This window comes from Denticeps clupeoides, chromosome 18 (genome assembly GCF_900700375.1).
Source record: "Denticeps clupeoides chromosome 18, fDenClu1.1, whole genome shotgun sequence".
In the NCBI taxonomy this organism is placed as follows: Eukaryota; Metazoa; Chordata; class Actinopteri; order Clupeiformes; family Denticipitidae; genus Denticeps; species Denticeps clupeoides.
In genome coordinates, this window is record NC_041724.1 from 5,275,634 (window position 1) to 5,287,426 (window position 11,793).

General features: G+C 44.5%; 1 protein-coding gene across 5 annotated transcripts; it reads right to left on the reverse strand.

Moving 5' to 3' along the window:
- Positions 1-159: 159 nt before the first annotated feature.
- On the reverse strand, positions 160-11,543 carry ogt.1 (O-linked N-acetylglucosamine (GlcNAc) transferase, tandem duplicate 1). Of its 5 annotated transcripts, none has more exons than XM_028959921.1 (23): positions 11,481-11,537; positions 11,151-11,235; positions 10,045-10,195; positions 9,282-9,525; positions 8,961-9,029; positions 5,543-5,659; positions 5,349-5,428; positions 5,037-5,232; positions 4,772-4,912; positions 4,584-4,684; positions 4,322-4,475; positions 4,068-4,169; positions 3,778-3,957; positions 3,501-3,659; positions 3,322-3,411; positions 3,111-3,236; positions 2,828-2,998; positions 2,527-2,643; positions 2,150-2,314; positions 1,740-1,892; positions 1,404-1,656; positions 1,067-1,190; positions 160-893 (listed from the first exon to the last, which is right to left on the reverse strand). In XM_028959921.1, exons 2-23 carry the CDS (start codon positions 11,185-11,187, stop codon positions 713-715), a joined length of 3,111 nt encoding a protein of 1,036 aa, XP_028815754.1. In that variant the 5' UTR covers positions 11,188-11,235; positions 11,481-11,537; the 3' UTR covers positions 160-712. The 5 variants fall into 5 exon arrangements, with proteins under 5 accessions (XP_028815754.1, XP_028815752.1, XP_028815753.1 ...); XM_028959919.1 differs by having other exon boundaries at positions 10,045-10,225; positions 11,481-11,499; XM_028959920.1 differs by having other exon boundaries at positions 11,151-11,543.
- Positions 11,544-11,793: the final 250 nt, after the last annotated feature.

Below are 11,793 nucleotides of genomic sequence, written 5' to 3' on the forward strand. Positions count from 1 at the left end.
AGTCAGAGTCACAAGGATGCAGCTCTTTTCCAGTTACTGTCCTCAATGCTCGACTTTAAAATGAAAAAATCTCAAACTCTACTCAGACAGTCAAGCATAACAAATGTCCTGGTAAAGTTGGGATCTGGCAAAGAGCATGATCATAGTCACACTCCACCATTTAACAAAACAGAGTACAGTGTGCATTTATTGCAAAGGTCTGAATAAAGGATAGACAAATAAAAGCAGTTGCAAACTACAAAAAATAGCCTCTATAAGGGCTCACAATGACCATTTACGATTTCCCCACACTAAGATATCGAGATGCAACATTGTCTTGTTCAGGTCCAAGAACATACATATAACGTCTCAAACCCAATTCATATCACAATTAGCTTTTTTTTTCTCAATCCAATTCCAAGTCCCACACATACACAAACATAAAAAGAGTAAAAGAGCAGAGCCACTGGTTCCTCATGCCAGGGTCAAGTCAGTGTGTGGCATATGTGGACAGCAAAATAAAAGGGGGAAAAAAGGGCTCTCAGCTTGAGGAGTGTGTAGGGCCTGAGTCCTTTTTGGCTCATGTTGGTGAGGTTGAGGTTCCATCAGCTGTAGGAACCCTATGTCAGTGTGAATAGTAAGGTTTTGGGGGGTGGAAGTGTGGGATGGTGATTATCAGGCAAGATATGGGACCAAATGAGGCATTTTTCTTTCTCCCCTCCCACCATGGTCCTCAGGCGGTCTCTGTGCCCTCCAGAGACTGTAGGTTAACCAGGGGTTCTGGTTTTCCACCGGTAGAATAGTGTTCCCACATCTTCAGATAGACGTTCTCCAGTTCTCTGGTGTACTGCTTGGTGTTGAAGAGTGGGCTGCAGATACGCTGCTTCCACACATGACCACGGACCTTCTTCAGACTAATGGAGGGACAAAACACAGGTTAGTCCCGATAGCATGTACTTAATTATGAACAATGAAGAAAATAGAAGGTTAAGAACAAAAGTTCAGGGTTGCTCCACTCTAACACATAAAATTTGACGGAGATATTTAGCCGTTCAAGAGATGGAGGAAAGATGTTGCTGGTACTCACAACTCCATGTCTGTGCCGAGCTTGATGGCAACATCCTCATAGTCCTGTCGGCTCTTCGCAATGAGCTCTGGGCAGCCCAGGCAGGTGAGCTGGGAGGCGGCCACACGAGATGCCAGAGTCTCTCCTGCAGCACACACACAACATTCTGAGTCATTGTCTCCTGTACATTACTGGGCACTGCAGGACTACGGTTTACGAAATGTGCAGGTTACAATCAATGCAGTGATAATTTTTTTTAGCATGCAGTAAACATGAAAAATCCTACAGTCAGTTCCTGCATATATAAAACTTATATGTTCGCTATTATAACTGGACCAGCAGTAGCTTTAAGTCTTACCTGGCATAGTAACCATTGGAGTGCCAGCCCAAAGGACGTCCATGCCAGTGGTGTGCCCGTTGCAGAGGGGCGTGTCAAGGCACACATCTGCAAGCTGACCCCGCCTCACATGCTCTTCTTTTGGAGCAACTGGTGAGAAGATGATGCGAGAGGCGGGTAGGCCCATGTTCTGAGCGTACTGCTGGATGTTGGGTTCGCCTACAGCTGGGAAGCGCAGGAGCCACAAAACACTGTTGGGAACTTGTTTCAGGATCTGAAGGGATAAGGTGAAAGGTCAAATTTCAGGTCTGTCCTAAGAGCCAGTTGGACTAGGTAGTTAATTGGTTCCAAACTCACATTGGCCCACATCTGCAGGGTGGGTGGGTCTATTTTATAGAGCTGGTTAAAATTGCAGTATACAATGGAATCCTCTGGAAGGCCATACTGTGAGCGGGTGGTAACCACAATGGTTCGAGGCACCTCCTCTCCAGTGGCAGCCTTGTTATTGATCTGCAGAGACAAAAATGGATGCTCAAAGAAATGCAGTACAAGCAGAAATCACAAAGAATGGATGTGTACATATCAATGTGTAACTACCAATAAATCCTGAAGAGAAACAAGGCATTTTTCATCAATCATTTACAATGATATGTAGGGATGGGCAGGTGAAATATTACTCAGATACTAAGGGAAATAAGGGCTGTCTCATTCAAGTTGGAAAATATAAATCTCATTTTAAAAACAGCATTTATAATATTCCAATGTACCTGAGTGGTTGCCAGGCCGTTGCAAACAGTGAAACCATTGATGGTGACCTGAATCTGACCCTGGTTAATCATGTTGATGATGGCCTCAGCAGCTGTGTTCATGGGAATGACGGGCATGGACAGAGTACCATTACCATCGGGTACCTCCTGGCCCTCACACTCCATCTGAGAAGGGGGAGAGAGAAAAAAACAACAACATCAGAGTTTAATTCAATTGAAAATTGGAAACTGGAGACAAAAGGTATGAAAATAACAAGGTATGCGATAAACAACACATCCAATTGAATTCTCTATGCATTCAAAATATTCCAAAGATGCAATACAATACAATGTGGGCTTTTCTGAAAACATTTACACAAAGCACCCAAAACGCTCACCTTCATTACTTTGACATCAGGCAGGCTGTCCAGGAAGGCCTTTATGTCAATACCATTCAATACAATGCGGTTGTCAAAGATGTGTCCATTAGACTTAAAGTCTATAACTGCCTTTTTCTGCAGAGAGAAGTACAAGGAATTAGTTCTGTTGTATTCGGTGCACCACACTTATAATGTATACTGCACATCGCAAAATGCAATAGTGCAATGCAGAAGTCCAGACAAATATTTGAATTTTGTGTTTCTCAATCCACACATATGCAACCTCTACAAAAAGCACAGCAATAACATGGAGCCTTGCCTTTAAGTGAGGGAACATGTTGGCATGGTCTCCAATGAAAAAGGTGTTGGGCATATATGCCATCTTCTCTGAATACTGCTCTGCAACCTCCAGAGGAGACGTCTCCTTGTCTGTGATGATATAATCCATGAATGGGGCACCACTGGTGCCTGGGTAACCCAACCACATCGACTATATGAGAAGGAGAGAGCAAATGATTACTGAATGCCTTATGAACAACCCCACAATTGTGCAAGGCAAGTTGAGTATACACAGATAATGGAGAAATTAAGTCAATGCAAACCTGAATGGGGGCAGGGCGAAGGGCAAACAGCTCATTGCGAGCACCTTTAGTGTAACCATTCATGTTGATCAGTATGTGGACACCATCTTGATGTATACGGTCAGCTGCCTTACCGTTGCATGGGATCTGCACAAAAAAAAAAAAAAGAGCCTTGTCAGTTGTGCATGAACACAAGAGTAAAGATTTTTAAGGAAAAAGGGGGGTACGTTACCTGGGACAAGTCTACAAAATGGTGTGCCTCTGCCATCACTTTAACTCTGAAATTGGTGCTGTCATCAGGGCTTAGCGCATAGCAGAAGACCTGAAGAACATGCCAAAAAGAGCTTCTGTGTCATTTTCAGTCCTAACATTCATACAAATTTTACATTTTGTGAAAAAATAGCTCCTCACCTCAAATTTCTCAGAATTATGCATGCCAGGAATGGATTGCATGAGGTGAGAGGTGGGGTGGTTGCCAAAGTCAGAGCTGACATACCCCACACGGAGGCGACCCCCACTGGTTTTCAGATCTTTAGAGTGCTCATATGCCGGCTTATGGAGGGCATTTATCTGTGTTGGGGAAAAAAAAAAAAAAAAAGTTAAGACATGAAGTCAATTTAAATGCAACTATTCTATTATATAAAGCACTATTCACAAGCAAGAAAGCGTCTTGGGGGGGGGGGTGTACCTTGTCCAAGCACAGGTTGCCATGACGCTCAGCGATGGCCTTGCGGAAGTTGTGAGAAAGTGGGTAAAGCATACTGTGGTGTGGATGAACTGATGGGAGGCGGTTTTTGTCAAGCTGATCGGCTACAATGGTCACTAGCTTCTTCATTCGCTCGTCATAGTCTGTCCAATCACAAACAATCTGCAAAAAGGAAACATAAGGTATTAATTTCATAAGAACTATTAGTAGTCAACGAGTTAGACATCTTACAGGATGTGTGATGACCTGTTGTGACAGAGGTCACATCGTACCTGAAGGCAATGGGCCAAGTTGCAGTATGCATCAGGAAAGTCAGGTTTCAGCTTCAGAGCAGTGCGGTAAGATGCAATGGCTTCTGGGATATTGCCAGAATCCTATCATGTGAAAACCAAACCAAATAAATAAATAAATAAATAAACAAACAAAGACACTCAAACATCGATAACGCTTGAGGGATATCACAAGGTCTGGACAAAACGTGGGAGTTTGATGTTTGGCACTGGTGACATTTAGACTTCAGAATCACCTTGTGGATAGACGCAAGGTTGCTGTGGGCATCTGCAAAGGCTGGGTTGATTTGAATGGCACGTGTGTAACACTGTAGGGCACCCTGCACATCCTGCATCTCTTTCAGTGTGTTGCCCATATTGGAGTAGGCGTCGGCAAACGTTGGGCTGATCCTGGGGTGATAACATATACTTGTTAAAACATCATCTCCACGGAATAACAAGCATTCCTAAAATCCACTTTGTTGAGCACAATGGCAGCACGCTGGGTGGAGTTCCGACCTGATTGCCTCCTTGTAGTGCATGAGTGCCTCCTGCAGCTTGCCCTGCTGCTGCAGAACGCTGGCCAAGTTAGAGTGGGCTGCGGCAAACTCTGGGAACACCTGCGTATACGTAGACACACACACTTTAGTCATGGGAGATTCAAAACTAGGATCTGAGGAAGACGCACAGTCTGCTGTGTGTCTCACCTCTAGGGCTTTCCTGTAGAGTTGCACAGCCTCCTCAATGTTTCCCTGCTCGCGTTTTATGTTGGCCAGGTTGTTGAGCGAATCTGCATGCGTGGGGCAGAGACGCAGCGCTGTGTTGTAGCATTCCTCTGCTTCAGATACCTGGAAGCATGGATGTTGTCAGGGCACATGCTAATCCGATCCTTAAGTAATACATTTTCTTTTTTGAAAGTCAGTCCCAAATCTGATTTCTTGTTTGACAAACACAAACAGCATAGATCCTTACATTGCCTTTCTCCTTCAGGGCGTTGGCAAGGTTGCAATAAGCATCAGGGAAATGTGGCTGTAACTCGATGGCACGGCGGTATGTGTCAATAGCCAAATCGATCAGGCCCTGCTCATAGTACACACAAGCCAGGTTACCATGGACAACGGCATGGTTTGGGCTGAGGCTCAGCGCCCGGAGGTAGCTGGCAACGGCTCTGCAACAGAGAATGCAATAGTATCCTCAATCCCATGACTAATCAGATTCATTGACAGAAATTCTGCTGGTACAAAAGAAAGCACACACTTAAATCATGCAAAATGTGCTACTGACCTATCAAATATCCGTGCTTCCTTCAGCACATTTCCCAAATTGATATAGGCATCTAGGAAGTTCGGATCTAGGGTCACAGCCTTTAAAAACAAACAAACAAACAAACAAACAAACAAATAAATAAAAAAATGTAATCAAGTCAAATGAAGTAAGACACTCTGTGCATTAAGAAACAGCAACAGGGCATATCTCACCTTCTCAAAGTGATGAATGGCGAGCCAGATCTCTCCTTGGGCATTAAACACACATCCCAGGTTGCTCCATGCCACTGCGAAGTTGGGCTGGGTCTCGATAGCTTTCAGGTAACAGGCCTTTATTGTGTTACGAAGAGCGTGAGGACAGGACCGACAGAGCAAGCCAGGGAGGGGGAAGGGTGGGATTTACATGATAAAAGAAAGGGAAAAAAAAGAAACAAAAAAGGAAGGAAAAAAAAAAAAAGGGCAGATAAAAGTAGAGTTAGTGTTCATTCTCCGAAACAGCAAAAAGTGAGTCTGCAGTGTGGGCCAGCGAGCAAGCGCGGAGTTCTCTGCTGCGCAAAAGCTGCAATGCTTTTGTCCCTGCGCAGCGCGGATCCAACCAGCACACACACCCAGCCCCTGCATTCGCCAGTTATGGCCTAATCATGGAAGGCAAATACAATATTAATTAATTAAGAAGCAAAACCCCCCCCCCAAAAAAAAAAAAAAAAAAAAAAAAAAACAATCTTCCACTTGGTAAAAGCCTGCTATAAGTATTCATTAATCACAGTAACACTTCACAACCTTAAATGCGAGTGAGGGGTGTGGGTGGAGGTCCCTGTAATGCTTGCGCGGTGAGCCCCACCAGGGGGGCGTTTCTATCACACTGTCGCTGGCGCAGCCGCTGCGCCGACCCAGCAGCTGGTCGCGCTGCGCGCCGCAGGCGCTGACTTCCGGCTTGCGGCACCCACTGCACACCTGGAGCCAAGGGTGACCCTGTGCCAGCCTGCCACACTCTTGATGCCCGCCTCATTGTTGCATTCTCAGAATTAGTCAGATGTACTGAACAGTGCCGGTGTGTGTGTTTAGGGAAACAGGACAGTGCAATATGATGGTAGAGGGGGCTCGCTGGGTGCCAGGCTGGGATGGGTTCTAGGCAGGGAGGTGTGCCGTGAGAACGCCGGGAGGGGTGGTTCTGGGGGATGGGTTGGTTTGCGAGCGCATGCCTCAGGTTGCACTTAAAGGTCGCCTGCGCAGCCCCTGCGCACTGCAGACTCACGCTGCACTGTCTGCTCAGCAGAAACGCTGCAACTCCAAATAAGGAAAAACAAAACTTTGAGCAGAAAAATCAAAAAACAAACAAGTTAGAGGGTTCTTACTTTTTTTGCTGTATAAATGCATCCAATTCGATTTGTAAAAATTACAATTGATGCTACCTTTCTCATTTACTTTCTTGTGTTTTCTTTTTGTTCTTCAAATGAAGCCACAAGACAGAAGTACTCAGGTAATGAAGTGTTTTTTTTTTTTTTTTTTTTTTTGGCAGTTACAAACCCGTTACCATATTTTTGGACTTTGTCAGGGGCAGCCGCTGCAGGGAGAGGAGAGGACTCAAGTTGGCCTAGAGCGCCGCTCCGTCAGGCACCTACCCAGGAATACTGCCACCCACCTGAAACCTTCTAAATAACAATATCAGTCGTGGAAAGAACCAAAAGAGACAAAATAAGAAAACAAGATCGTTAGTAAGCTTGGCAATCAATACATTTTGTCCATATCGATATACAAGACAGGTAAAAAAAAAAAAATAATTAAAATAAAAACAATCAAATAAATATTCAAAATAAAAAGAAAACTAACAAAAAGTACTCTAATATTTCATTAGATGACTTTCATGCAATGTAAATACATTTGAAAGAGTAAAATGCTCTTAGGGGGAAGGATGGAAGAAAGGCTTTTGTTTTAGATTAATATTTTCAATTTTAGGCCTTTCGATTAACCAATTTATAAAACTATAAAAAGGATGGAGGGTAACTGGCTTGATCTTCCCCAAATGAACTGATCATGTTTCTTTAGAGATAATATAAAGGTTATAACATACTTGGAGAGAAAAGGGGGAGAAAATATGTCATAGGTCTTTTTCTTTTCATTTCATTTCATAAAAGACATGTTTTAATACCTTGTTTACCTTATCCTGTCCTGCTTTTCCTGAATCCTGGCCAATGTGTAAGGAGAAAAGCCTGGAAGTTTAAATATTTGTATCTACAGGCCGCCACAGCTCTGAAATAAAGAGGTCAATGCTTGTTGCTGCGCGGGTGGATTCTTTCTGCCTTTCTAGCCCAGCCACTGACGCTTGCGACGGAGTGCAAAAAGAGAGCTGTGTGCCGGACGCAGCCGGGGACCAAACCTGCCCACCCAAACCAAACCCACTCTAATCGCTGCAGCTATGGAACAATGCAAGAGGGCTGTGTGTAGCGCCGCGGCCCCGTTGAGGACGTAGCAGTATTCGTTCTGCGGCTGGTGGGGTCAGGCAGACAGCTCTCGGCGCGCACACTCCATAAAACCTGAGCGAGCGCGCGGGGGAGGAGCCACGAGCGACAGGGCCTGGGGGCTGGACGCAGCCTTACCGCTCTTTGTCACTCACCCCTCCCCCTCGTGGCGCAAATAAGGTGGCTTTTAACCAGCAAGAGGGGGAACTGCCCCCTCCGCAACTCCCGGCCTGATCCAATAGCTATGACCTGGAGCCAACAAAGGGCTCTGGAGGGTTTACTGCGACTGGACAACCATCATGGTTACAGAAATGCAAATCTGCAGAGCGGCTTCTCCTAAATTCATGACTCTAGAGACCACATATCCGGGAACAGGTTAGAAGCCATCTTATTTCTGTTGCATAGCAAAGATCACTAGCTCCATCAGTCCATTGACTCTTCTCAAGACCGAGCCAGCTTTATCCTTCCAGGGGACTGTAGCCTGCACAGTTAATGGTTTCATTTTTATTTACATTTTTTTGGTGAGTCCTAACCAGAGCAGTACAGCCTTTCTTCCTATGGGGAGAGGAACTGACTGAGACCAGACAGGATGGGGTGCAGCAGAGAAAACTCTGAGACTTAAAAGAGGTGTGGGGTAAAGAAAATAGGGGGGTTTAGAAAGGGGTTTGGGACCAAAGTGGTTGTGAGGTGGAGAGGAAAAAAAACAATGTCTATAAAATAGAATTAATATTAATTCAAAAGGTAACCTATTATGTTCTTTAAGAGAAGCTCATGACCAAATACCCCCTAAATCAGCAGAGGGTTTTTTTAAGTGGTGATGTGTCTGCCAAATATTCAGTCCTTTCATTCAAAGGAAATATAGGCAGTTCTGCTTACTGGTTTAGACTGCAGGTTCTATTGCTACTGAGCTGGTAGCAGCCCAGGCAGGAGGGGCTGGGGAAGGAAGGGACAGGATGGAGCATTAAACTCCTCCGAGCAAAGAAGCCACAATGGCTGTCAAGGGACCTTTGGTGCCCATATGACATGGCACAACACGTTAGGAAGAGGGTCATTTAAAGAGAATATCAAATAAAAATTACGAAAAGAAAAAGAAACAAAATGTACCTAAAGCTGCTAATAAAAAACAAAACAAACACAACAGGAGAACTCTTAACGGCCTCGATGGGACGTACCTTAGCCTCTTCCAAACGTCCAAGAGCTTTCAGCAGATTACCCAAGTCACTGCGCACACAATAAAGGTCCTAAAAATCAGAATAACAAAAACGATTAATCCCGAAGGAAATTGCTTAAAAGGTGTATTTGCTAAGTAGAACTTAAGGCATTAAATCCAGAATAATGTTTGAAATTAGGACTGCTGATTGTTTATCTTACCTGAATTTTTTAATATTTCATCATTATGTGATCAGAATTGCACTATGCTGAGCCACTGAGCCAAGCATTTGGTTAAACTAGTTAGTTTTTTTGCTGCATACTTTGTTATCTCTGGCACTCACAGGGTTGTACTGCAGGGCTGACACATAGGCCTGCACTGCTCCTTCCATGTCGCCAGCAGCAACCAGCGCAGCAGCCAGGTTGATGTATCCATCAATGAAGTCGGGCTTGAGGCGCAACGCGTGGCGGTAGTGTTCGATGGCTTCTTGTAACTGGCCGCGTTCCTTGAACACGTTGCCCAGGTTGGAGTAGGCCTCTGCCAGCATTGGGTTCTGCTTGATGGCCAGAGTGCTGAAGTGGGCCGACCTGGGGGGCGAGGGGAAATTACCATTGACCATGCTGCCATGCTTGCCACGCAAAGCATCCATTGCAGAGATGTGAAGACACCTTTCCTTCTCCAGAGGGGGAAGGGGTGCAGAGGGAGAGAAGCCCACCACCGTTAGACCATTACAAACATAGCAAAAACATAAGGAGAAAAGTTTGGAAGGGAAGTTTGGAAACAGACTCTGGATTTTGGCTTGGAAAGCATTAAAAGGTTAAAAGATTAAAGGATGAATGGGAACAAGTGAAATCATTGTTAAATTAGTTAATTTTGTGAAATTATTTGGGCTTTAACTTGCATATTAACACAGCACGTTTGGAGGGCATGGTTACGATGAGTCACGTGAAATTTGGTGTTATGAGCATGTTAGCATGATAATAAAAAATGCTAATAAAACAGACAAAGCCCAGTAAACAGAAGGCCCTGGCGTCCCCAGTGCAGCCTTAGAATGGTCCTCTCGCCCGGGGCCACGGAGAGCATGTCGGACGGCCCTGGCCGCTCACCTGTCGAGCCGGCGGCACTGGAAGTGGATGGAGGAGAGCAGCAGCAGGACCCCGGTGTTGTCGGGCTCCTGCCTCCACAGCTGCATGCAGTGCCGCTCTGCCGCCTCGAAATCGCCAGACTGGTACTCGCGGTGAGCCAGCTCTGCCAACCCTTGGAAGGAAAGCATACGTTTGGTTGGTTCTGGAGCACCAACACAACACAAGGAGTGGAGGGGAGGGGGGAAAACAACATGTTAGAAAAAATGGAAATAATAAAATGACAAACAATAAAATGAAGATGCTAAAAAGGTCAAAGAAACCCAAAAACAAAAGAAAGAAGCTCAGCCATCTGCATTTAGCTACAGTGTCATTGCAGCTTTATTAATAGCTATTGGGCCAATTCAGCTTTGAAACTAAATTTCCGTGGCTTTAAAAAAACCCCAATACTTTGAATACATCGGCCGATTCAGCACTGGGAAGACCCAAAGAAAACATCAATGTGTGTCATTCTATTCAGACTAATTTTATTTATTTATTTATTTATTTACATTTTTACATGGTCACCACAGTCTGTGTGTAAGATGCATATTTGACAAAAAGTCTTCGGTCAATTTTATTTACCCTTGAATATAGCTGCACAAGGGAAGGGTCCAAAACGGACAGGTCAATATGCACCCATAAATACTGTTTTTATACCGCAACGTCCCTAAAGCATCTGGCGAGAATAAGTAACAGGGGAGAAAAGGATAAATATGAAGAAAAAAAAAAAAGAAAATGGATTTGAGGTGGAAACGAATATGCATTCGGATGGGAAGGGGGAGGTTTATCACACGCACACCAGTACACTTTCTATGCATTATATTATTTTCAAGATTAACAAAGCAAATATAAGACTAACACGGATAAGGCCATTCCAACGTGGTGAAACGGACCGACGTATTTAAAAAAAAAAAACACACTTTTAGATTACCGAAATCATTTTAATGAGAAACGTTAGCATGGAATGTGATTCTAACGTTAGTTCTAAAGCACTAAGCGTTAAAGTTAAGAAAGAAACGAAAAAAAAAAAAAACGCCGCCAGCACTACAAAGCATGACCGCGCCGCAGCTCCCGGCCGGCGTACTTACCCGTGCTGTCGGCCACGTTTCCCACCGAGCTCGCCATCTCTCCTTCGCTCTTGGACTCCTGAACGGTGGTCGTCAGCGTTACGTCCTGGTTTATTAAAAATTTTTAAGCGTATCGGTGTAGTCAGACAATAAAGACAGGGCGAGACGGCGGTTACACTCGCGCCAAACGAGGCAAACCACAGCGGCTAGCTGGTGAAGAAAGCCACGCCAGAACGTAACGATGTAGCCAGGCGAATATCGTCTGCGAGCAGTGCAATATTATTCAAGACTACCAAACCAAAAACCGCGTCATATTATAATTATTAACGCAACACGCTAAGTTTGCCTTACTTCACACTAATGTTGTGCTGAAGCACTTCGGAAAAGATGGCGGGCGAAGGCGTCTGAAATGGCGGATTTGAAAGGGACTACATTACATCCAAATAGTCCACACTGTAAAATTGTAACGATAGGAATTTTTTTTGTCCGGATTTATATTTGTTATATATGTGTTTTGAATTTAAAAATGTTTAGAAGGTGGACAATTGTTTTCTACTAATGGGAAAAGAAGACGTAGTAAGGACGTAGGTAGAGTCGTGCTTAGGTCCGTCACGTTTCGAATGTATTCATGCGCAGTAGAAATGGCAGCACTGCGGCAAACGTC